Genomic DNA, 27,185 nt, shown 5'->3' on the forward strand with positions numbered 1-27,185 from the left:
GTAATTAAATATATAGAAATATAAAAAATATGGAAGATATATGAAAGTAATTAAGATATAATATTAGAAATAAGAAAATTAAATAAAGTTATGCCATCTGGAGAGGAATTAATATAGTGTGTGTAGATGTGATAAACAGACTCTGACTTTCAAGCAGGGCCCAGTTAGTGTGTGTATGAAGTTATACATAGATAAGAAGTGGCTTGATGTCATAACTTTGTAAGTTAACTGTTGTAGTAATATAATGTTATAGTAATTAAATATATAGAAATATAAAAAAACAAAAATATGGAAGATATATAAAAGTAATTAAAAATAATATTTAAAATAATTAAGAAAATTAAATAATTTTATTTAATTAATATAGTGGGTGCAAATGTGATAAACAGACTGACTTTCAAGCAGGGCCCAGTTAGTGTGTGTGTGAAGTCATACTTAGATAAGTGGCCTGGTGTCATACCTCTGTAATGTGATAAACAGACTCTGACTTTCCAGCAGGGCCCAGTTAGTGTGTGTGTGAACTTATACATAGATAAGAAGTGGCTTGGTATCATAACTTTGTAAGTTAATGTAAATAACATCTTAAAAAGTGGTTTGATGTAAACATTATAGTAGATTAACATAAAAAGAGTTCCCTGCAAGGAACTCCCAAAATGGTGGTATGAGGTAATAATCCTGTAGATCAGGGGTCCCCAAACTACGGCCCCCGGGCCACATGCGACCCCCTGAGGCCATTTATCCGGCCCCCTCCGCACTTCTGGAAGGGTACCTCTTTCATTGGTGGTCAGTGAGAGGAGCATAGTTCCCATTGAAATATTGGTCAGTTTGTTGATTTAAATTTACTTGTTTTTTATTTTAAATATTGTATTTGTTCCTGTTTTGTTTTTTTTACTTTAAAATAAGATATGTGCAGTGTGCATAGGAATTTGTTCATAGTTTTTTTTTATAGTCAGGCCCTCCAACGGTCTGAGGGACAGTGAACTGGCCCCTTGTGTAAAAAGTTTGGGGACCCCTGCTGTAGATTGACACCTGTTAGAAGGCATTGGCCAGAAAAGGTACTAAAGCTGAGGGCCCCCTGCTGCAGTAGTCGCCCAGACTCCAACGTTGATGTGGACTGTCTTCATGCCACTCTGAGCTCTCACCAAAGCCAGCCAAGAGGAGCACGCCGACGGGGCCCCCTTAAGCTGTACCCAGGCATGCCAAAAGGATTTGTGAGTAATAAATTGCCTGTGTGATTATTGCAACTAACTCAGTACAGAGCTGTTTTTAGATCCTGAGGTGACAGCGCTGGGGCCACGCTCCACTGCCTGAGGGGGCAAAGGGAAGAGGGAGAGGAGAGGAAAGAGGAGAGAGGTGGGGGGAGAAGCAGATGGTCCTTTCTCCCTGTGCCCTGACCCAGAATGGAACCTGGGTTGTCCATACTCCGGGCAGACAGTTCATCCACTGCGTGAACTGTCCAGGGCTATCTATGATTTTTGTTCATTAAACTTTAGGTCTTCAATTCTGGTTGGTCCTGGCACTTTGCAACTGGCTGCGTCCCTGAAAGATAATGAACGAACGAGGGCCGTGAAGGGTGTGGAGGCCAGAGGTGCACGGGGAGGACCCGAGAGGCGGGGAGAGGCGAGGTGTGAGCAGGCGGACTCAGGTGCAGTGCAGTCCGGACGCTCGGTGAGAAAGAGGCCCGGGACCACAGCTCGGGTTCCAGGTGTTGCCATTGTCCAGGCCGCGTGAAGGTGAGGTGCACGGAGTTACTCACGTAGGTGGTGAAGAAAAGTGAAAAAGTGATATAGCGTCAGGTTTTCTTCTTTGCTCATGGGTTCAGGTAAGACTTAGAATTTCCTGTACGTTTTGGTGCACGGTGTTAATTACGTTTCAGTTGCAATTATATTGTAAGTGCCCTTGTTATTCGTCTTGGGGTTTATTTAAAAGTATTTGACAACTTGCAAGTAGACGGACTGTGCAGTTACTTTTTATTGCGGATTTCTAAAGGAACCGTAAGGAGAGGAAGATACGTAGTTTCTATGTGTCACCGCAGGTGTGGAGCAGAACGCAGTCGGCCTTTACAGCCGCCGTCCACGCGATGGCCTCGCGCCCTCGTGTGGGCATCTCGGGGAATGACACCTTAGTGCAGGTGCGCAGAGAAGGTTCAGCAGAGCGGGTCCCCTACGAAGGAGGAATCCACTTTGCGTTCACGTTAGTGTTTTCTCTCCTTACAGATAATTTTGAAGGAGATGGGGCGGGGGGTCTTCTCGTCTCTGAAGGAGAGAGGTGTGATTCATCTATTTCCATGATAATTTTTTCTGTTTTTCTTGCAGTTCTGCTGTGTGTCATTGGGAGCTTCTGTTTCCGAGTTTGTGTGCAGTGCGTGGAGAGCAGAAACTCCCGCGTCCATCCACCTCAGCGTTAGGAAGCGCTGGTCTTTGCAGTCATGGGTTTTGCCCTCTGCCGTACTAAGTGTTGTATAATGTCCATTTGTATGACATTCGCATAACACAGGTGGGTTCCAGAGTAGGTTTACAGTGATGAATAGAAGCAGGAATTGTCCTATTCCTATTTATTAATTACTGTAATATTTTTCATAGAAAGCCCGTCAACCTTTATTCCCCCCTCCCCATAGAAATGTTCCCACTGTTTCCCTTGGAATCTGCGTGTTCCCTGAGGGTTTTTGCATTTCAGAATGTCTCCCTTGTGGTGGTACGAGTTTTGATTTTGAAAAGGTGTCTTTTCTATTGTAGTTTTAAATTTTATGAAGTGTAAATGAATTTATTTTGCTAAGGTAAACGTGGACGAGTGTCCCTGGTTCCTGAGTGTTTTTCATGTGAATGAGGCAGAAAAAACTAAAGTCAGGTGTGGGCGGCGGGGCGCGTCCCCCAGAGGCTGACCAGCCAGAGATGAGAAGCGGGGTCAAGAGAAAGGTACCGGGTTGGACCGGAGGAAAATGGGGCCCAGACCCGAGGTGGATACTTTGCACGGGAAGAGGGAGGATGTCAGGTGGATGTGAGGCCAGGTGCTGCCAGGCAGGGGCCGTTCTCTCTGGGTCACAGGTGTAGAGGTGAGAGGATCAGCGACCCCGGGGATGTCAGGAGGGGCGGAGGGGACACGAGGGCGGGGTTGGGGGAGGAGATGTAACTGGGCGGAAGGAGCAGAGAAGAATCTCCGGACGGCTTGTGGGGCACACGTTCCACTCCGTGTAAGTGAGCACTTCCAGTGCGAGCACTTTTCTATTTCAGTGTAGACAGTGTTGAGAAAACAATGGAATTCTTTTTCTAAAAAGATTTTAATTACTGATTTTAGAGAGAGGAGAGAGAGGAGCGGGGAAACATTCATCCGCTGTAGTCGCCCAGGATGTGCTTTGATCAGTCAAGTCTGCTGTTTCCAAGGCGACGCCAGCATTCCAGGTCGATGCTTCATTAACTGCACCACCCCAGGTCAGGCTAATTATTGTTATCATTAATGTTAATATTATTATTACTATCATGTAGCTATTATTAAAGAGCATGAAAATACTGTGTGTCTTTGGGTAGCATTTTATAATTTCATTAGTATAGATCATCGCTGTTCTTGTGAAGCAGATTCCCAGGCATTTTACCTGTTTTGCTGTTAATCGGGGCTGAAGAAATATATTATTCACTCAAGAGAGTTTTTGTATAAGTGGAGTATTTATGTATGACTGTTATTTCTCCTCCAGTAGTAAAATTTTCTGTTTGTAATAAATGTTGGGTGAGTGCCATGAGTCATGCAGGTACATAAGCTAGTATGTAGTCATTATGATCAGTATGTTGATGTAGGTGTAAGTCATGTGAAAGTTGCCAGAGTTTGAAAGGTAAGAGTTGAAGTGAGGTCATGCCAGGAGTTGGCAAAAAATATTTAGTTTTCTGAGTTAAAAGTACACTGATGAGTCAGTAAAATAGTACCATCCATCATAGCATTTGAAAGGAGTGTAGGTCTGGGATGCACGCTGTGGTAGTAATGCTAAGTATAGTTAGTCATTACCCGTGCTCCATGGAGGGCGATGTTTCCCAACGTGGGGCCCATGCCCCACAGGGGGGCAATTCGATAGTTAAGGGGGGCAATTTGAAAATGGACTCGACACGACTTTAACTCTTTCGCCCCGGGCCATTTAAATGCAATGCTAGATATCGGTGCCAAATTTAACCAAAAATGCAATTCTTAAATAATTGCGGTAAATAATTATTAAGTATAATTTCATTTGACGAGACCAAAATATCAACTGGGTGATTGGCGTCGTCAAGTAAACTTCGTCCTGGGTTCACCGCAGAGCGTGCCGTCTGCCACGGGGAACCCTGGACGTTTTAAAAACTCGCTAAACAACGCAGTTATTCTCATCTAATTGGCCCATCGCAACTTCTGTAGTGTTTCACATCATTCAGTTGGTGTTAATTTGAAATAAGTGTCAGTCAAAACTGTTGTAAAAGCTCGTTGATTTAATAAATATACATATATATATTGTATAGATATAATTGGTAAGTATTTGATTTTATTTTTATCAATATTAAACTCTTTATTAAGTACTTCTTGCATCGGGGCTAGAAAGCACTAATATTTTATAAATATTATTGGGGCTATAATAGTGCATGCACGACAATTTTAATTTTAGAAGCATAACTTTCCAGAAAATTTTGTCAAGTGGAAAAAATATAGATACCTTTTGATTTGTGGTGGTAGTGTAGTAAATGTGTTATATACATTTAAATAAATATGAATTTTTAGTATACATTTACTCTATGTCACATTGAATATATTTTAACACATATTTTAATATTAGTTTTTAATTGATCTTATTTTTATTATAACCCATAGAAAAATGAGTGGTGCAAGCAAGAAAAAAACTCGTCAATATTCAGAGGAATATTTAAAATTTGGGTTCATACCTGCTGTTCACGATGAGCGGATTCCTTTTTGTCTTTTATGCCAGCAATGCTTGACCAACGAATCAATGAAACAAGGTCGTCTTGAGGCGCATTTGAAGGCGAAACATAGTGCTCATATTAATTCAGATTTGAGTTACTTTAAAACTTTAAAGAAAAATTTTGAAAAAAGAACAACATTAAAGTCTCTATTTACTGCTCATACTTCAACTAATAATCGTGTTCTTGAGGCTAGTTATCAAATTTCTTTATTCATCGCTAAAACTGGAGAAAATCACACTATAGGAGAGAATTTAATAAAACCATCAATATCAGCATTTCTTAAAACGGTTCTTGAAAAAGATGACAAAGATGTAAAAGCTATGCCACTCAGCAACAATTCTGTTAACAGAAGAATAGACGAAATGAGTGAGGATATTGAAAAACAACTTATTGAAAAGCTGAAAACAAGAAAATTCTCCTTGCAAATGGATGAATCAACTTTGAGAGACAGTGAGGCAGTATTGATAACTTACGTAAGATATATTGATAAAGGACATTTTGCTGAAGAAATGTTGTTCTGTAAAAGATTAGAAAGCACCACTACCTCCAAAGATATATATAATAAGCTAAAAAACTACTTAGATGTCAATGATATACCAATGAAAAATATAACATCTTGTGCTGCAGATGGTGCTCCCAATATGATGGGCAAGAAAAATGGCTGCTTAAAATTGATGAAAGATGCGAATCCAGAAATGATTCTTGTGCATTGTGTTATTCATAGGGAAAACTTGGTAGCTAAAAACATCTCGCCTGTTCTGAATGAAGTATTACATACAGTAATAAAGTGTGTTAATGCTATTAAAGCTAGTGCCAAATGTGAGCGTCTTTTCAAGCTATTTTGTGAAGAACAAAATGAAGACCATGTGAGACTTTTACTTCATACTGAAGTCAGATGGCTATCTAAAGGAAACTGTTTGAAAAGATTTATGGAACTGTTTGATACTCTTAGTGATTTTTTAAGCGACAAACCTGAAATGAAGTATCTGTTAACAATAGATGGTAAAGCATTTGTGAGTTATTTAGCCGATATCTTTGAAAAACTAAATATATTAAATAAGCAACTTCAAGGAACAAATAAAACTCTTGTCAATGCAAAAGCAAAGATATTTGGTTTCATTACCAATATTGAGTTATGTCAGAAACATATTAACAACAAAAACTTTAAACAGTTTCATTGGCTCCAAAAGTGTGAAGTAACTGATACCGCTTTACTTGTTATTGTCAATCATTTGAATATTCTATCAGCTGATTTAAAAGAAAGATTTTCTGATTTAAAACAAATTGATTTCCCAACATGGATGATGCAGCCAATGTTAGTGGATTTGTCTGATATATCAAATATGCAGTATCAAGAAGAACTCGCAGAATTGCAAAATAATGAGTCAGTTAAAGCTTTATTTAATATCAAAGGAGCGATGGCATGGCTTTGTGAGGAAACAGAAATCAAATACCCAAATTCAACCAAATGTGCAAGAAAACTATTGCTACCATTTCCATCTTAATTTTTAGCTGAATGTGGATTTAGTGCTGTAAATGATTTACTGGTAAAAAAAAGAAATTGGCTGGATATAACACAACGTGGAGACTTGAGACTAAAGCTAACCAAATTGGAACCTAATATAAAATCTCTGTGCAGCAAGCATCAAGCGCAAGGATCACACTAAATTAAAATAATAAATTAATATAGAAAAATCTGTATTAAAATTATTTGGAATTTAAATTTGTTTTTCATTATATGTTTTGAAATTTTACTTACTGTGTTTTGTTAACAATTTCATAGTGATTTCTTCCTAGAACCTATCATTTATGTTTATTAAGTGAACAAATCAATTTTTTAATGTTAAAAATTATGTATGTTACATGGGGGGGGGACATAAAAATTTTAGAAAGGTTAAGGTGGGGCATGGCACAAAAAAGGTTGGGAAACACTGTTCTAAAGGGATATCTGTATTTTTTAGTTTGTTTCTCTTTGTTTTCTGCCTTTCTGTTGAAAGAAATGCACTAGGTATGTTGCAGTTCTATCATAGCTTTTTCCATTAAATTTTTACATTTTTTTACATTGATTTGAGAAAGAGAGGGAGAAGCATAAAATCATTCCTTGGTCACTTCTCTTAGGTGCTGAGACCTGTGACAAAACTTAAAACCTTGGCACACAAGGGGGACACTCCATGCACTGAGCCATCTGGTCAGGGCACCATATGTTTTTGAAAATTATTCTCTTGCAGTAGATAAAATTATTTTAGAATTCTAATTACCATGTATGTTACAGGTTATTTAAAATTGAATTTTATAAGTGTAAGTAAAAGGACTTCCTGGTTTATCTGTTAATAAGGTTTTCAAGGTCAGCTGTCATGTGAGATGGAAACAGATTATATAATTTCAAATCTTTAAAGTGTTGTCACTTGCTTTATAGTGCAATATGGTCCCTTTTCACTATGTCCTCAGTCTGTGTCTCTGCTGTTAGGTCATGTGCATCTTGGGAACAACACCTTGGTGGCAGTCAGGAGGAACAGGGGTGGGTACAGTGCAATTTCTGTCAGTGGTTGTATTGCAGGAATCAAGGCAGGACAAAAATGCCCAGACAACTTGATGAAGAAGCTAGGGTTTATTTAGCTTGTGGAGCAGCATGATCCCCAAAGAGGAAACCAAACATGTGCTCCACAAAGTTAGATTTCTAACATCTTATATACCTTTTACAGAATACAAGTATTCATGCAAGGCGCTGGTGATCCCTTTGTCTAGAGGTACATGTCACTCTCATGACTCCAGAATGGGAGGGTGAATTTAGGTGGAAACAGAGGATAAGTGTTGGAATTTTTAATTAAGGTATGTAAACATGGTTTCTTAAAAGCTTTTGAAAAAAGAAAAAGGGGTTTTCAGATAAGTTCTATCTTTTTTGCTCTGTGTAGCAAGTGGGCCCAGGCACCTTTACAGAGAACTATAGAAAGTAGTTAATCTAGAACTGTCTGACTCGGTTACCCATGCAGGCTCCCTTCTCTTGCATTCTTCTTGATATTTTCTGAGGGGAAGGGATATGCCCCTTTCCTCAGTTGATCCACTTACCTGCTTATGTTAAGTAAGTTTTCTATCTCTACTTACTGGTTTTCTTCTTTAATGGTAATCTATTGATTGTGAAAGAGGTATTTTCTATCTTCAAATGAGAGAGTTGGATAAAATCCATGGTTATGTCCTGGCCAGGAAGCTTAGTTAGTTAGTGCGTCATTCTGATACATCAAAGTAATAGGCTGAATGCTTAGTCAGGGGACATCTAAGAATTAATGAATGCATGAGAACATTGGTACTGTCATATTTGAACTTTAGCAGTTCTAACAGATGTGAGTGCCATAATATAGTAGTCTGAATTTGCCATTTTCTAATAATGTATCAGACAGAGCTTATTTTTACAAGGTTAGGTACTTAGTCTTGTCGAAATAAGAAACTTGAAAACTGGGAGTTTTTAAGAAGTTTATCTGAGCCAAAATGACTCCAAACATTTGGAATGACGATCTCCAATCCTGCAGCCTGATTGTGTAGCAATTTATATTTCATTTAATTATTTTAGACAGTGGAGGTGAGAAAAAGAGAGAGAGAGAGAAGAGGGTGGAGCAGAAAGCATCAACTTTCATATATGCCTTTATCTGGAAAATCAAATCTTTTTATTTATTTATTTTACTCATGTTAGAGTGTGAAAACAGAGAAGCAAATTTTTTTTAGAGACGGAGGAAGGAACAGATAGTGACAAACAGGAAAGAATGAGATGAGAAGCGTTCATTCTTTCTTAGAGCACCTTAGTTGTTCATTGATTGCTCTCATATGTGCCTTGAGCAGAAAGCTAAAGCACAAGTGACTCCTTGCTTAAGCCAGCAATGTTGGGCTTCAAGCCAGTGACCAGGGGTCATGTCTATAATTCCACTCAAGCATGCAACCCCACACTCAAGCTAGTGATCCTGTAATCAAGCTAGTAACCTTGGCGTTTTGAACTTGGGTCATCTCCATCCCATTCCAATTCTCTATGCAATGCACCACTGGTTGGTCAGGCACTATTTCCACTGTATAGATTAAGAAACAGGCACAGAGAAGTTGAGAATCTTTTCTTTGGTCACAAAGCTGGTGAAGGCAGAGCTGAGAATCAAACCCACTATGCAATGATCTAGGACCCATGTGGTATACACCATGAGATTCTCAACCTAAAGAAACAGTGAGGAGAGAGTGAGGGAGACTAGCTGCTCAGTCTGAGCCAGGCAGGCACAGGGACATGCACATGCTCATACTCCTTCCTCGTTTTCACCACTGAGATGAGAGGTCAGAGAAAACCAGGACAGGAGCTAAGAAAAGCCAAGGGAGGAGGGTGGTGAGCCTACTAGGAGAGAAGGCTCCACTTTCCAGGAGTAAAGGAAATCCCTTTCCCTGGTGAGTCTGTCTCAAATCCCTCTCCCTGGGCAGTAACCTATATAAATTGACTCCAGATTTCCACGTTTTTAGGGGTTGAGTTTCTGTGCCTGACAGTGTGAGTTTTCTGTGGCCCTGTGGGAACTCTCTGCTTTCAGGGATGAGGAGGGGAAGAATGAGTTATGTGGTCATTATAGTTTTATGGAAATGAGATTTATTAGAACAGGAGGTGAAAGACCAGGAGGATATTTGTGTTGACATTCCCATATCACTTGAGGAACTCTTTATCGAGATCATCTCTTGTTATGAAAGTGAAGAAGTTGTTTAACCAGTTACTTCTGTACTAATTATAATCTTAGAAGGGTAAGGAATCAGTAAACTTCCTATGAAGTCCCCTCAGAGCTGGTATATGACCTGTGTAACAGCTATGGCTGTGGAGATGCAATTAAATGCTAATGACTCACTCACTCTCCTTGCAAACAGAGGGCTTCTCCCTTGAGTATGTCCTCTGGTGTGTGAACAGATATGATTTTTGTGTAAAGCCTTCCTCTCACTCCCAGCAAACATAGTGTTTCCCCCTGAGTATGTCCTCTGGTGTATTAGGAGATCTGACTTTCGTGTAAAGCCTTGTTTACACTCCCTACAAATATAGGGCTTCTGCCCTGAGTGTGTTCCTGGTGTCTGAGGAGACTTGACTTCCTTGAAAACCCTCACTTACACTCCCTGTAAATGTAGGGCTTCTTCGTGAGAGTGTCCTCTGATGTGTGAAGAGATGTGACTTTTCTGTAAAGCCTTAATCACACTCCCTGCAAACATAGGGTTTCTCTCCTGAGTGTGTCCTCTGGTGTATTAGGAGACCAGACTTTTGTGTAAGCCTCGTTCACACTCCCTGCAAATATAGGGCTTCTCCCCTGAGTGTGTTCTCTGGTGTCTGAGGAGAGTTGATTTTAGTGAAAAGCCTCGCTCACACTCCCTGCAAACATAGGGCTTCTCCCCTGAGTGTGTTCTCTGGTGTGTGAGGAGATGTGACTTCTGTGAAAAGCCTCGCTCACACTCCCTGCAAACATAGGGCTTCTCCCCTGAGTGTGTTCTCTGGTGTCTGAGGAGATATAACTTCTGTGAAAAGCCTCGCTCACACTCCCTGCAAACATAGGGCTTCTCCCCTGAGTGTGTTCTTTGGTGTCTGAGGAGATTTGACTTCCGTGCAAAGCCTCGCTCACACTCCCTGCAAACATAGGGCTTCTCCCCTGAGTGTGTTCTCTGGTGTGTGAGGAGATTTGACTTCTGTGAAAAGCCTCGCTCACACTCCCTGCAAACATAGGGCTTCTCCCCTGAGTGTGTTCTCTGGTGTGTGAGGAGATGTGACTTCTGTGAAAAGCCTCGCTCACACTCCCTGCAAACATAGGGCTTCTCCACTGAGTGTATTCTCTGGTGTTTTAGGAGATCTGACTTTTGTGTAAAGCCTCGTTCACACTCACTACAAATATAGTTCTTTTTCCCTGAGTGTGTTCTCTGGTTTTTGAGATGTGACCCATCATCAAAGCCTTGTAGACACTCTCCATACTTGACAGCTTCATTTCTTGACATTACTAATTTCATAGACAATTTTTCTGTGTCCACTGAATTCACATTCTGGCCTCTGCTAGGTGCTTCCTGTATCATTCTCTCTTGCTCACTAGAGCTTCCCATGTGTCCTTTGGGAGGTTTCAAAAAGGCCCTTGAAATACTCTTCTGGCTCCTCCTTTTAATCAAATGTTTGGACTTTTCTTTGACCTTTTGACCTTCAGCTTTGTCATCCCCGCTGTGTGTATCAGTATGTTGCTGCTGATGATTTGGATCCTCTGGGTAGGGATCCTTTGATTGCAGGTGTTTTTTTGTAGATGTTTCTGGGAGAATATCAGAGGGGTGATTGTGACCCACATGTTGGCTGAGAAATTTCAGACTGGAGAAGGCCAGAGAGAAGAAAGAACATGGTTGTATCTCTGGCTGTGATTCTGCTGAAAAAAAAAATTTTGGTCAAGACAAATGTTGACAAGTCTGCCTGGGTCATATGTTTTGTTAAGACGTGCCCATGAGTCATTCGTATAGGGTTGACATTGTAATATCTGTCTCCCACAAAGTGTGTTTTTACAGTCTCTTTTCTCTTTTAATTTTTATGTACCATATCTTCTTTAGAAATCCACAAAGTCAATATCAATGGTACTTTCTATGCATTTCCAGATGAGGGACTCTCAACTAGCATTAGGGGCTGTTTCACTCCTTGTAGGGGTGTAACAATGCTGATGTTTCTTATATACATGTAGCTTTTAACACAGTTGTTTATAAAGACCATTGGCCCCAACTAGGAATTGCTTCCATCTTAGTTTCCAACAGATGGTAAACTGACAATATAGCCTTCCTCAAGCTTCACATCAAATATTCATACTTGATTTTATTCAGTGTCAGCCCATTTCATATACAATGGGGAGTCCTTTTTCAAAATATTTCCCCAACCATACTTTTTAAAAATTGACTGATTTTTGAGGACAAAAAGAGAAGAAAGAAGAGGAGAAAAAAAAGAGAGAGAAGCATTTATTCATTGTTCTACCTAGACAGGCAGTCATTTGTCATTTCTTGTATGTGCCCTGACCCAGGCTCAACATTGGTATTATAGGTTGGAGCTCTAACCAACTGAGCTAAGCAGCCAGAGTCCCCAATCATAATTCTTACATGCCTGACTCCCATCCCTCTCCAGCTAATCCATAATCCTCTCTCTTTTGGAGATAAAGTAATCTTTGAGAGGATTCCCACTGAAGTGTATTCTCCAAAAATTAACAGAGCAAATTTTAAAAAATAAGCCACCCTATAGCCGAGAACAGCATCTTTTTTTTTTAAGTTTTTATTTATTTATTTATTTTTTAAATCTTTGTTTTTTAATTTTATTTTATTTTTTATTTTTTATTCATTTTAGAAAGGAGAGAGAGAGAGAGAAGGGGGGAGGAGCAGGAAGCATCAACTCCCATATGTGCCTTGACCAGGCAAGCCCAGGGTTTCGAACCGGCGACCTCAGCATTTCCAGGTCGACGCTTTAAAGAACAGCATCATCATCCCACCTCACTCAGGAAGGTTTCCAGCATCTTAGCTCAGACCACAGAACTGCATTCCAGGCTTCTGGGCATCTATTGGACCTCTGCTCTTACCCTATATGCTAGACACAGGTGGCCCTCAGAAAACAGACCCATGCCAGTTTTCCCAGTGGATAGAGTGTTGGCCTGGCATGTGGATGTCCTAGGTTTGAACCCTGGTCAGGGCACACATGAAAAGTGACTATCTGCTTCTCTTCCCTTCCATCTCCCTCTTCTCTCTCTCTTCCCCTCCCACAGCCAGTGGTTTGATCATCAGTTTGATAGTTCTGTTGGTTCAATTGTTGACCTCAGGCGCTGAGAACAACTCAGCTAGTCTGAGCATGGACCTCAGATTGGGAGTTCTGGGTGGATCCTGGTTGGGGTACATGAAGGAATCTGTCTATCTCCCTTTTCCTCACTTAAAAAACCTTAAATTTTTAAAATTTTTTCCATCATCATAGAAGTTTATGGTTAGTGCTGTGTTAAAAGGCTATCATATTTTTTTGCTTATTGGTGAATGGCAGTTTCTTATTTTACCTGGTGCCTGGGGAATGGCAGGATCAGTTAACAAATAAACAGTATCAAAAGGGCTTAGGAAATCATTGGCTTGTTAAGAAATATTTGTCCTAGAGAGACCTGAAAATGGCAACGGAGTAGGCAGATGCACAGACTCCCAGCTCACACCACCAAACTGAATTACAAATTAATTGCGGAAAAATCAGTGTGAAAAACCAACTGTGGGCTACAAGAACAGCTCTCAAAAACCAAGGAGTAAAGGAGAAGCCACATTGAGCCTGGTAGGGAGAGCCAGGGAGAGGTGAGTCTCCCTTGCTAAAAGGAACAAAGGAGTTGTGAGGCTGAGAGCCCAGAAGAGCTCTCATTCCAAGGAAAAGAGTAGTAAATATCACTCACAGCCACTTGCCTGGGGACCTGGGAACAAAGTATGTTGAAAGGGCTGGCTTATCCTCCAAAAGAAAAGGGGAGAGAGAGAGACAGACGGTGAGGGACAGAGGAATGCATGGGAGAACCTGAGAAGCTGACTCATCCAGTGCTGGAGGAGGCCATAGCTGGGGGAGGGGTTGATCCTTCCACATAATACAAGACAAGTGGTTCCAGGTCACCCATCTCAAGATATCTCTCCAGCTCCAATGAGCACAAGAACACACAGCTGAAAACAAGAAGTGGGGAGGAGGGGTAGTAACTCAGGTCTCCATGGAGATCTGAGATAAAACTCCCCCTAATGAATCAGAAAAAACACCCTGTCACCAGAGAGATTAACTGGCACATCAGGTCCTCAGAGTCTCAGGTTACACCCACCACATTCCTAGATAGAGTTTCAAATAAGCCCCCTGCTGAGATCAGTAAACAAGACTACACCTGAGAAGAAATTAAACAAATCAAGACCTCAAAGCAGCTAATAACAAGCCAAGAAGACCTAGAAATAACACAAATGAAAATTGGAGGCAGACGACACCAAACCTAGACTCAACCAGCCCTACAAACAACACACCCCAATACACAGACATAATGAGAAGACAGAGAAGTGCAATGCAAATGAAACCACAAGAGAAATCTCCAGAAAAGAAACTGAGTGATATGGAAATAAACAACTGCCGGATACAGAGTATAGAATAATAAATGTTAGGATACTTAGGGATCTTAGAACAACAATGGATGGTCATTATGAACACCTAAATAAAAAGATAGCAAGAATAAAAAAGGACATTGAAATATTAAAAAAGAATAAGTCGGAGGTGACAAATACAATATCAGAAATGAAGACCACAAGAGAAGGAATTAAAAGCAGGATGAATAAAGCTGAAGATTGAATCAGCGAGTTGAAGGACAAGATGAACAAATGCATGGAAGCAGAACAGAAAAAAAAAGAGAGACTCAAAAATGTCTGAGAAAACTCTAAGAGAGCTCTGTGACAACATGAAGAGAAATAACATCCACATCATAGGGGTGCCTGAAGAAGAGAAAGTACAAGGGATAGAAACTTTATTCAATCAAAAAAAAGCTGAAAACCTCCCTAAACTGATGCAAGAAAAAATCTCACAAGGTCAAGAAGCAAAAAGAACTCCATTAAAGAGACACCCAAAAAGACCTACACCAAGACATATCATAATTAAAATGCCAAAGCTATGCTATAAAGAGTAAATATTAAAAGCTGCTTGAGAAAAGAAGGCTATCACCTACAAAGGAGCCCCCATAAGGATGACACTCGACTTCTCAACAGCAACATTTGAGGCCAGAAAAGAATGGCAAGAAATATTCAAAGTAATACAGAACAAGAGCTTACAACCAAACTACTTTATCCAGCAAGGCTATCATTTAAAGTTGAAGGAGAAATAAAAAGCTTCCCAGACCAGCCTGACCAGGCGGTGGCGCAGTAGATGGAGCATCGGACTGGGATGCAGAGGAATCAGGTTCGAGACCCCGAGGTAGGCAGCTTGAGCGCGGACTCATCTGGTTTGAGCAAAAAGCCCACCAGCTTGAACTCAAGGTCGCTGGCTCCAGCAAGGGGTTACTTGGTCTGCTGAAGGCCCACGGTCAAGGCACGTATGAGAAAGCAATCAATGAACAACTAGGGTGTTGCAACGCGCAATGACAAACTAATGATTGATGCTTCTCATCTCTCTCCATTCCTATCTGTCTGTCCCTGTCTGTCCCTCTCTCTGACTCAATCTCTGTCTCTGTAAAAAAAAAATTAAAAAAAAGAAAAAAGCTTCCCAGACCAAAAAAAACCCCAAAAACAAACAAACAAAAAACAAACCTCAAGGAATTTATTACAACCAAACCAAAGCTGCAGAAAATGTTAAGGGGTTTGTTTTAAACAGATCAAAGTGGGAAAAGAATATAGCAAAAGAGGAATACAGCTTTAAAGAATAAAATGGCAATAAACAACTATATATCAATAATATCCTTAAATGTAAATGGATTAAATGATCCAATCAAAAGACATAGGGTAGCTGCTTGGATAAGAAAACAGGACCTGTACATATACTATCTACAAGAGACACACCTTAAAACAAAAGATGCACATAGACTGAAAGTAAAAGGATTAAAAAATATTTCATGCAAATGGAAATGAAAATAAAGCTGGGGTAGCAATACTTATATCAGACAAAATGGACTTTAAAACAAAGAATATAGTGAGCGATAAAGAAGGTCACTACATAATGATAAAGGGAGCAATCCAACAGAAAGATATAATGATCATAAATATCTACGCACCTAATATAGGAGCACCTAAATATATAAAGCAGACTTTGATGAATATAAAGGGCAAGATCAATAGCAATGCTATAATAGTAGGAGATTTCAATACCCCACTAACATCACTAGATAGATCCTCAAGGAAGAAAATTAACAAAGAAACAGCAGACTTAAAAGACACACTAGATCAACTTGATTTAATAGATATCTTTAGAACCTTTCACCCTAAGGCAGCAGAATATACATTCTTTTCAAATCCTCATGGTATATTCTCTAAGATAGGCCACATGTTAGGACACAAAAGCAGTCTCAACAAATTTAAGAAGATTGAAATCATATCAACCGTTTTCTATGACCAAAATGGCATGAAACCTAAAATCAACCACAACAGAAAAACTGAAAAATATTCAAACACATGGAAACTAAATACCATGTTATTAAATGACAAATGGGTTAACAATTAAATCTACAAAGAAATAAAAAAAATTCCTAGAAACAAATGATAATGAGCAAACAACAACTCAAAATTTATGGGACACAGCAAAAGCAGTCCTGAGAGGGAAGTTCAAAGCAGTACAGGCATTCCTTAAGAATCTTGAAATAGCTCAAAGAAACAATAACCCTTCATCTAAAGAACTAGAAAGAAAAACAGCAAGTAAGGCCCAGAGGTAGAAGAATAGAAAATAATAATGATCAGAGCAGAAATAAATGACATAGAAGCTAAAGAAACAATATGGAAGACCAATGAACAAAGAACTGGTTCTTTGAAAGGGTAAACAATATTGATGAACCTTTAACAAGACTCACCAAGAAAAAAAAAGAGCCTGACCAGGCAGTGGCGCAGTGAATAGAGAGTTGGACTGGGATGCAGAGGACCCAGGTTTGAAACTCCAAGGTCGCCAGATTGAGCGCAGGCTCATCTGGTTTGAGCAAAAGCTCACCAGCTTCAACCCAAGGTCACTGGCTTGAGCCAAAGGTTACTCAGTCTGCTGAAGACCCCGCAGTCAAGGCACATTAATAAACTGAAAAAGCAATTAATAAACAACTAGAATGTTGTGATGTGCAACATAAAACTAATGTTTGATGCTTCTCATCTCTCCATTCCTGTCTATCTGTCCCTGACTATACCTCTTTTTGACTCTCTCTTTGTCTCTGTTAAAAAAAAGGAAAAAAAAAGAGAGGACTCAAATAAATGAGAAATGAGAGTGGAGAAATAACCGAAACAACAGAAATAAAAAATATTGTAAGAAAATACTATGAAGAACTGTATGCCAAAATATTATACAACCTAGGTGAAATGGACAAATTACTTGAAACATATAATCTTCCAAAAATCAATCTGGAAGAATCAAAAAACCTAAACAGACCAATTACAACAAAAGAGATTAAAACTGCTATCAAAGAGCTCCCAAAAAACAAAACTCCTGGGCCCGATGGCTTCATATGTAAATTATAGCAAATATTCAAAAAAGAACTAACTCCTATCTTTCTTAAGCTATTTCAAAAATTCAGGAGGAAGAAACACTTCCAAGTTTTTTTTATGAGGTGAGCATAATTCTGATTACAAAACCAGGCAAAGACAACACAAAGAAAAAAAATTATAGGCCAATAACTCTGATGAATTTAGATGCTAAAATTTTCAACAAAATATTAGCAAACCAGATCCAGCAATACTGAAAAAAATCATACAACATGATTAAGTGGGATTTATTCTGGGGAGGCAAGGATGGTACAACATTCTTAAATCAATTAATGTGATTCACCACATAAAAAAATGAAGGAGAAAAACCACATGATAATTTCAACAAATGCAGAAAATGCATTTGATAAAATCCAGCACTGATTTATGATCAAAACTCTTAGCAAAGTGGAAATACAGGAAACATACCTCAACATGACAAACCCACAGCCAACATTATAATTAATGGACAAAAATTAAAAGCAATTCTTGTAAGACAGGAACAAGGCAGGGGTGCCCTCTTTCACCACTCTTATTCAACACAGTACTGGAAGTTTTAGCTACAGCAATCTGACAAAAGGAAATAAAAAGCATCCAAGTTGGAAAAAAAGTAACAGTATCATTATTAGCAGATGATATGATACTGTATACAGAAAACCCTAAAGTCTTTGTCAAAAAACAACTGGACTTAATAAATAAATTCAGCAAAGTGCCAGGATATAAAATTAATAAATAAAAATCGGAGGTATTTTTATACACAATGAACTGTCAGAAAGAGAAATTAAGAAATCAATCACCTTCACTATATTAACCAAAAAAATAAAGTACCTAGGAGTAAATTTAACCAAGGAGGTTAAACACTTGTACTTGAAAAATTATGAACATTGATAAAAGAAATCAAGGAAGACACAAAGAAGTGGAAGCATATACTGTGCTCATGGTTAGGAAGAATAAACATAATTAAAATGTCTCTATTACCCAAAGCAATTTATAAATTCAATGCAATACCAATTAAAATACCAATGACATACTTCAAAGATATAGAACACATATTCCAAAAATTTATATGGAACCAAAAAGATCATGAATAGTCTCAGCAATCTTGAAAAAGAAGAACAATGTGGGAGGTTATCACACTTCCTAATATCAAGTTATACTACAAGGCCGTTGTACACAAAACAGCTTGGTACTGGCATAAGAACAGCCATATAGATCAATAGAACAGAACAGAGAACCCAGAAATAAACCCATATCTTTATGGACAATTGATATTTGACAAAGAAAGTAAGAGCATACAGTGGAGTAAAGACAGTCTCTTTAACAAATGGTGTTGGGAAAATTGGACAGCTACTTGCAAAAAAATGAAACTAGACCATCAACATACACCATGCACAAAAAGTAACTCAAAATGAATAAAGGACTTAAATGTAAATTGTGAAACCGTAAGTATCCTAGAAGAAAACTTAGTAAGCTCACCGACATCTATCATAGCAATATCTTTGCTGATTTATCTCCACAGGCAAATGAAATAAAAGACAGGATAAACAAATGGGACTATATCAAACTAAAAAGCTTTTGCACAGTTAAAGACAATATGAACAGAATAAAAGACAAACCACACAATGGGAGAACATATTTGACAATACATCTGATAAGGGATTAATAACCAAAATTTATAAAGAACTTGTAAAACTCAACACCAGGAAGACAAACATTATCCACTCAAAAACTGGGCACAAGAAATGAATAGATAATTCTCCAAAGAGGACACACAGATGGCCAAGAGACAAATGAAAAAATGTTCAACATCACTAATCATTAGAGAAATGCAAATTAAAACCACAATGAGATACCACCTCACACCAGTCAGAATGGTGCTCATGAACGAAACAACACATGATAGGTGCTGGTGCAGATATGGAAAAAGGGGCACCCCTCCTTCACTGCTGGTGGGAATGCAGACTGGTGCAGCCACTGTGGAAAACAGTATGGAGATTCCTCAAAAAATTAGAAATGGAACTGCCCTTTGACCCAGCCATCCCACTTATAGGAATATATCCCAAGGACACCATATCACCGACTGAAAAAAAGAAATGCACCCCCATGTTTATGGCAGCATTGTTCACAATATCAAAGATCTGGAAACAGCCCAAGTGTCCACAAGTGGACGAGGGGATTAAAAAGCTGTGGTACATATACACAATGGAATACTATGGGGTATGAAAAAAAAGAAAACATTACCTTTTGCAACAATATGGAGGGACCAGGAAACTATTATATTGAGTGAAATAAGCCAGGCAGAGAAAAAAAATATCATATGACCTCACTCTTTTGAGGAATCCAAGGAATAATGAAAACTGAGGAACAAAATTGAGACAGAAAAAGAATCAGAGGGACCAGAGGAAAAGAGGACAGAGGATAAGGGGATGATAGGATGGGATAAACCTGAAGGGAAGGGGGGAGGGTGCATTAGGGAGGGGGACAAGAGAGATGTTGAGGGGAATGGGGAGAGGGGGGATGCATTCGGGGTGACCCTAGAATCTATGTAAGCACAATTAATTAAATTAAAAAAATAAAGAAGAAAAAAAAATTTTTAAGTAAAAATATAAAGATTTTTCTTAAGAGTCAAAGGCATATGAAATGAGTCCTTAATTTCTGAAACATCTAATTCAAAATCTTACTGACTTTAGTGTACCATGAACATTTCGAAGGTGAGTTCTCTCTTTTTCTTCCATTTTTTTTCCATTTTGAAGAATGATTGTGCTCACCTCTATCTCCTGAGAGCTCTCTCTTCTGCTTGCTTCCGCACTTAATGCCCAGCTTCTGGCCATACTCATCACCATACCAGTTTAGCAACTCACAGTCTGACCTGATGACCTGGCAGTTTTGGTAGAAAATCTGCCTGTGATACTGAAAGGCCACCAGTTTCTGCTCTTCATCATCCCGGGCACAGTTCACATACCTGGGATTGAGGCAGGTGAAAGAAAAGAAACCCACAAGTGATAAGTTTCTACTACCTCTCAGATCCATGTCCAGCTCTGCACCTGACACTCGGGCTCTGATGTCACCCACTCCCACAGTGCTCCTGGAGAACCTTCTGTTCAATGTCTGAGCCTGTCACAATGTCACATGAATTCCTATCTCCAAGTCTTGCTTACGATGATCATCCTGCCTAATACCATTTTCCAAAGCCAATTCCAGATGTAACCTCCACCCTGATTGGCTATAAAACCCAGTGACCTCTAGCTTCTCTAAACTAACTCAGGTCCTGTTTATATCACAGAACTTGCTACTTGATGTTGGACTTAGTGTCTAGATTAGTTCACATCATTCAATACTCAATGCAAGTTCATCTTTTTTTGAGAGGCCTTTCTCCATTCTCACATTTTATTTAGGTAGCATTTGATGCCACATGCAGGTTCCCAAAAAAACATGGAGGTCTCCCTGCCCCACTGAAGTGAGAAATGGGGAGGCGGACAAACTCCTGCATGCGCCCAACAGGGATCCACCTGGAATGCCCACCAGGGGGCGATACTCAGCCCATCTCAGCATTGTGCTGCTGCAACTGAGGTCACTCTAGCAACTGAGGCAGAGGCCATGGAGCCATCCTCATTGCTCAGGCCAACATTGCTCCAATATAGCCTTGGCTATGGGAGGGGAAGAGAGAGATAGAGATGAAGGAGAGGAGGAAGGATAGAGAAGCAGATGAGCACTTCTGTGTGCCCTGGCTGGGAATCAAACACTGGACTTTTATGATTGAGCTGATGCTCTACCGCTGAGCCAACTGACCAGGACTTGGAGGTTTCTTTATCTTAGCAAAATCATAAAGAACAATAATAGCTTATTCACATTCTGTAGCCTCTGATAAAAGAGCCCCTAGGATAGTGGTTAATGATCATTGCTCTGCAGGCTTCAGAACTCATTTCTTGTTAGAAGTGAGGCTGGGGTGGCGCAGTGGATAAAGCGTCGCCCTGGAAATGCTGAGGTCGCCGGTTCGAAACCCTGGGCTTGCCTGGTCAAGGTACATATGGGAGTTGATGCTTCCCAGTTTCTCCCCCCTTCCCTCTCTTTGTCTCTCTCTCCTCTCTCTCTCTCTGTCTCTCTCCTCTCTAAAAATGAATTAAAAAAATTTAAAAAAAAAGAAGTGAGGCTGGGATAATTTGCTTCCCTCACAGTTCTAGGCTATGCTTGGTTTAGGTATCCTGGCACTGTGCACTTCTCAAAAAATAGGAAAATTATAGTTAAACATTTCTAAAATCAATTGTTTTACTCTGTCTGCAATTCGTCCTCCATAAGATGGGTTATATGATCTGTTTTAAAAATGAGTACCTTCCTCTAAACTGAAACATAGTAAGGACTTGCTTAAATAATGTTTATTAGATCAATTAAAGTGTAATCCAGGACCTCAAAATTTTTTTCCACTGCCTAAATTTTGTCTAGCATAGAGATGTATAGTTTGAGAACATATGTTATATTTTATCTCTTTTTTTCCTCTAAATACCTCTTGTTTTGAAAGAGTACTGAATGGAGAAAAAAGAGGAACAGAGGATTGAGGGAGACCACTGAGGGAGGCATGATGAGAAGGAAAGATGTATGGGCCTGAGAGGGATGAGTGTTCTCCGTGACTCCCCGAAACTTCTTGGCCTTACCTCATCCGGTTAGCCCAGGATTCATCCTTCCCATCCACATACTCATGGCAGTTTCTCCCTTTGGTGATCTGCATTTCAGGAAGAAAATATGAAGCCTTTTTTTTGAGTGAGGAGGTAATAGAAGAATTATTTTACTCTACTGTCAACAAAGCTCTATTAGCTTGCATGCATTACCAATTGTGACCGTGTGATATTTTTCTTGCTTATCACATCTGAGTGGACCAGTCCACTCAGGGCTGGGAGGAGGTATTTCATTGTGTCTGTACCACTGTGCTCCCACTTAACCTGTGATTTTCAACAGGAGCTCCATGGTCTGCAAAGTCCACTCAGCACCCAGAGCTAACCAGATTGTCTCTATTTATGTCCTAGCATGAAAAAGCACAGATTCCACCAAGCCATGGGAGGGATGTGGGAAGCCACAAGACAGGGGAAGAGGTAAATACTTCTCACCTGCCAGGAGTATCCGTTGTTGCCTGCCTCTTCATCTTCTGTGATCTGGCCCTTATAAGGGCCAAAGTACAGACCCACTGGCAGAGCAGATGCCTCATTCCACACTCCAAGACCAGCCTCAGGGATGCCCGATGGTCTGATTCTCAACCCAGGGGGCAGAGTGAGGGCTGCATGGTTCGGATGCCCCTTATCCACTGCACTGTCTTTTACAAATGTAGGGGGTCTATGCATGGCAGAGCTGTCAATGAAGAAGTTCTGACACTCCTCACAATCTGGGGGTGAGAGCAACAGGGATTAGGGAAGGTGTAGTGCATGCTCCTGAACATATAGAGCTTCAGAGAGAGCCCAGGCACTCACATCATTGAACCCAATTTTGTAGTGCAAGTCCCTAGGGGAACAGAATGCTCTGAGGGCCAAATGACCAGATAAAATTATTGTATAAAGATCTAACATGCTTTCTGAGGGTCACGTACAGAGGTAGTCATCTACCTAGGGCTTGCTGACCTTTTGGTACACATGGCCTTTTCTTTCTCGTAGGCTATACAGTTTTACTTCAGTCTTCTTTCTCCTGAGTTCCAAATTGGAGAAGAGTGAGTTTGGTGGAATCTGGAGTTTTAGTCCCTGTTTTGTCAGAAAACACACAGACTCCTCCCATCAAATTATCAGCTGTCCTTTTATATACTCTGGTATTTTCCTTTGTCAACTATTGGCTCAGAGACCCTCTATAATAGTAAGCCTCTACACTGACTACAGATGACCAATTCAATTTTTGTTTCTAGATCTTCCTATTATGAGGTTTAACTTCTCAAATTTTAGTTATTCATAAAATATTTATTAAGGGCACAGTATATGTAAGGTATTGAGGAAAGGCTTGGTATACAACACCAACCGCATATGGTTACTATTATCAGAGATGTATATTGGACAACGTGTATCTGTTAATTATTTTACATTGAATTTAAGCCCTAACCAGTGGCTCAGTGGATAGAGCATCAGCCCAGTGTATGTCCCGGGTTTGATTTTAGTCATGGTACATATAAGAAGTGACTACCTCCTTCTCCACCCCTTTCTCTCCCCCTTCTTTCCTTCTTCCTTTCCTGAAGCCAGTGGCCCAATTGGTTCAAGCATTGGCCCTGGGCACTGAGGATGGCTCGGTTAGCCAGAGCACATTATCCTGAGCTAAAAACAGCTCAATACTTGAGAATTGGGGTTGCCGGGTAGATCCTGGTAAGAGTGCATATGGGAGTCAGCCTCACTATCTCCTTTCGTCTTACCTAAAAAATAAATACATACACAAAGAAATAAATTGAATATTGTCAAAGAATATATGAATGTATCTTCACCTTACACATTAGCATTCAAGAGCTCAGAGAATTTGTAAGATTTGCCCAAAGCTCCAGTGCTAAATTCACTCAGTTTAGTAGAGCTTAAATCCAGGCCTATCCAAAGTCCACCCCACATACCTAGGCCATAATTATTAGCCTTTCTAGAGGACTCAGAGGAACTGAAATCTACAAATGATTTTCTCTTATCCAATTTTCATCTAGAGTGTTGTCCAGAAGAGGGTCTTGCTTCTCCAGGATGGACTGTGATGCTGAGGACCCAGGTTTGAAACCCCCGAGGCTGCCAGCTTCAGTGGGGTCTAATCCAGCTTTACTGCAGGCTCACCAGCTTGAGCACAGGATCATAAACATGACCCCATGTTTTCTGGCTCAAGTCTATTGTAGCTGGCTTGAGCAAGGGGTCCCACACTGACCTGTAGTCCCCCAGTCAAGGAACATATGAGAAAGAAAGAAATGACAACTAAGGAACTGCAGTAAAGAATTGATTCTTCTCATCTCTCTCCCTTTCAGCCAGTCTATTCCTGTCTGTCCCTCCCTCTCTATCTCTCACTAAAATAAAAAAGAAAAAGAAAGAAATTGGCCGTTTATGTCAAAAATATAATAAAGGTCACTTAACTAGACAAAAAGTCCATTTCTTTAACATTACACTTTCTCCTGTCTTCTTTTTTTAAATATTTTTAAAATTTTGCCTGACCTGTGGTGGCACAGTGAATAAAGCAGTAACCTGAAATAATGAGGTCAACAATTCATAACCCAAGGCTTGCCTGGTCAAGACACATACAAGATGCAACTACAAAAAGTTGACACTTCCTGTCTGCCTCCCCCTTCTCTCTTTCTCATGCCTCTCTCTAAAATCAGTAAAATACTTTTTATTGATTTGAGAGAGAGAGGAGGGAAGAGTGTGAGAGAGAAACATTGATTTGTTGTTCCACTCAGTTATGCATTTAGTGGTTGATTATTCTTTCTTTTTTCTTTTCTTTTTTTTAGCTAGAGAGACAGGAAGGGAGAGGGATGAGAAGCATCAACTCATAGCTGCGGTACCTTAGTTGTTCATTGATTGCTTTTTCATATGTGCCTTGACCAGGGAACTCTAGCTGAGTCAGTGACTTCTTGCTCAAACCAGCAACCTTGGGCTCAAACCAGTGACCATGGGGTTACATCCATGTCCCCATGCTCAAGCTAGCAACCCCTCAGTCAAGCCGGCAACCTTGGGGTTTGGAACCTGGGTCCTCATTGTCCCAGGTTGATGCTCTATGCTTTGTGCTACCACCTGGTCGGGCTTCAATGGTTGATTCTTATATGGGCCTTGACTGGACATCAAACCCACAACCTTGGTGTATGGGGACGACTCTATCGAATTAAGCAACTTGGCCAGGAGGGCTCCTTTCTGTCTTCTTGTTTCAGAGTGGCCTTGTCCAGTCTAATGGTACAATGACCACCTTGCCTCTTTTCCTTCTTATTCTTCCACCCTTACACATTTGGCCATCCTTGCCCTTCCTTAATCATCAGAGTCTGGTCAGCACCAAACAGTCTTGGGAACACAGCCTCAGGTCTGTGGACCACAGAAACCATTTGGGTCAAGTTAGAGATCACATATGGACTTCAGCTGTGTTTAAATGCTAGACCCATGAAAGTGGAAGGACCTTACTGATCACACCCGCATGAAACCAGACACACTGAAGAGATGGCTGATACAGGGCCTGATACAATGGGTCCCTACCCTGGCCCACAACCCCAGCTGCCTAAATCACCATGATTAATCCTTTCTTGTCTGCAATGTGGCCGGCAATACCCTGACAGCCCTGTCCTGGAGCGCTGCTCATTGGCAAGACCTGCCTCCTCCTCTTGTGATGACAAGTGTTCTGAATGAGTTATTTCTTATGTGCTTTTATACTTTTATACCATTCCTGCTCATAAACACATCTATAAATATATGCAATTACACATGGAGGCAGTGTAGCAAATCGCCCCTTATTGCACAATATACTGTTTGCATCTCGCTCCTTTGCTAAATGCAAGCTCTGTCCCTTGTTAGCTGCTAAGAGGAGGGGACCTGACCCTGGGTCAGTTTCTAAAGGGCAGCACCATGCCTGTGGCCCCTCACCTCGCTGCCTCCGAGTCCATTCTTCATGCGAGTCCTCAGTGTCCTCCACCGCGGGTCTGGTGACCTGCCGGCGGTGAACCATGGAAGCGGTCCGAGGGGCTCTGAGGCCTGGGGAGAAACAAAATTGTGGTCCCCAAAGCGAAGCGCTTGAAGGAGCAGCCCCGACACAGACCGGCCCGTGTGCCGCCCGCGGTTCCCGCCTGGTTCTAGCGCGGTTCCCGCGCCTCGTCACCTGTGCGCAGCAGCGCGTCCTGGTTCCTCTCCACGTTGGGACAGCACGCCTTCTCCAAGTCACCCAAGGCAGCCACCCCTCCCGGGAAAAGTAGGCGCGGAAGTCCCTGAAGACGTCGGTTGCCAGGGGAGACGCAGCCACGTGACCCCGGGCAGCCGCTGACGGAACCGCCCCTCGCCCTGCTGGGTCCGGTCCAGGCTTGCCCCAGCCCACTGCCCAGTGCTCACCTGCGGCTAGGCCCACGCCTTGCTCGCCACTCCCTCGGCGCCGCCCCTCGGGCCCCCATTCATGTCCATGCTCCAGGCACCCCGCACGTCCAGCCCCGACGTGCCTGCACGGGAGACAGCGCTGAGGCTGACTGCTTGGCCCACGGGCGCGCTCTTGCGCGCGTGCGTGCTCCCGGTGGGGTGTCTCGAGAGGGGACATGTGGGTCCAGCCCCAAGGGCTCAAGGACGGGCCAGGCTGGGGACTCCAGCCAAGTCAGTGACCCCCCCCTTGCTCAAGCCAGCGACTTCGGCTTTAAGGCAGCGACCTTTGAGGTCAACCAGCAACCATGGGGTCATGTCTATGATCCCGCGCTCAAGCTGTTGCGTCCGTGCTCAAGCGGGATGAGCTTATTACATTTTCTTGTTGTTCAAGTGCTCTCTTTGTTGTAAGAGACTAATATTGCAAATTAATATTGATATTCTAGGAAGAAAAGTTCAGGCTTTTCTGTTCTTTCCTTTAAAAATGGAGGAAAAGGGATGTAAAAGTCTCCTGACTTACAAGGACGACTAGGGTCATTTGGTTTTAAAATCTCTGAAAGAATTAAGGTTAACTAAAAAACTTCTCTTTCAATAGGAGGCTGAATTTTCATACCACCTTGCATTGATTGTAGTTCCTCCCTTTCCTGGGATCTTGAGAGTAAAATACCTCTAGGCTAGTGAGGGAAGAGGAACCCTGAAAGATTTGCAAATGTCTTTGATTGTGTTACCTTGAGAGTCTTAATGTTTCTGTATATCCCCTAGACAAATGTTTTACTCTTGTTAATAATTGTGCCATAATGTCATGCTCTCCCCCACCCGCATGTGATCAAGGGTATATAAGCAGCTTCTGAACTATTATGGGGGGCTGCACAATTTGGGCCTCATGCCTCATGTCAGCCATATGCAGCTGGCATATTTAAAATTTTCTCCTTTAATAAAACTCTTCAAAATTCATCTGGACTGGGTGTCTCTACATGGACTTGATGAAGTGAGGTACAGTGCCTTTCAGAACCTGGGGTGCAGTACTTTATAACATCTTGAGTCCTCTATTCTACTC

The 27,185-nt window shown here is 41.0% G+C and overlaps 1 protein-coding gene across 1 annotated transcript in view; it reads right to left on the reverse strand.

Annotated features, from left to right (window-relative positions):
• Window positions 1-25,984, reverse strand: part of LOC136398112 (histone-lysine N-methyltransferase PRDM9-like) — a 54,328-nt gene extending 28,344 nt beyond the window's left edge. Inside the window, exons 1-2 of the mRNA XM_066372520.1 lie at window positions 25,884-25,984; window positions 25,652-25,759 (exon numbers count right to left, since the gene is read on the reverse strand). Coding sequence (XP_066228617.1) covers window positions 25,652-25,733 — 82 coding nt within the window. The 5' untranslated portion in view covers window positions 25,734-25,759; window positions 25,884-25,984. The remainder of the gene's footprint in view (window positions 1-25,651; window positions 25,760-25,883) is intronic.
• Window positions 25,985-27,185: the final 1,201 nt, after the last annotated feature.

This window comes from Saccopteryx leptura, chromosome 3, assembly GCF_036850995.1.
Source record: "Saccopteryx leptura isolate mSacLep1 chromosome 3, mSacLep1_pri_phased_curated, whole genome shotgun sequence".
Taxonomy (NCBI): Eukaryota; Metazoa; Chordata; class Mammalia; order Chiroptera; family Emballonuridae; genus Saccopteryx; species Saccopteryx leptura.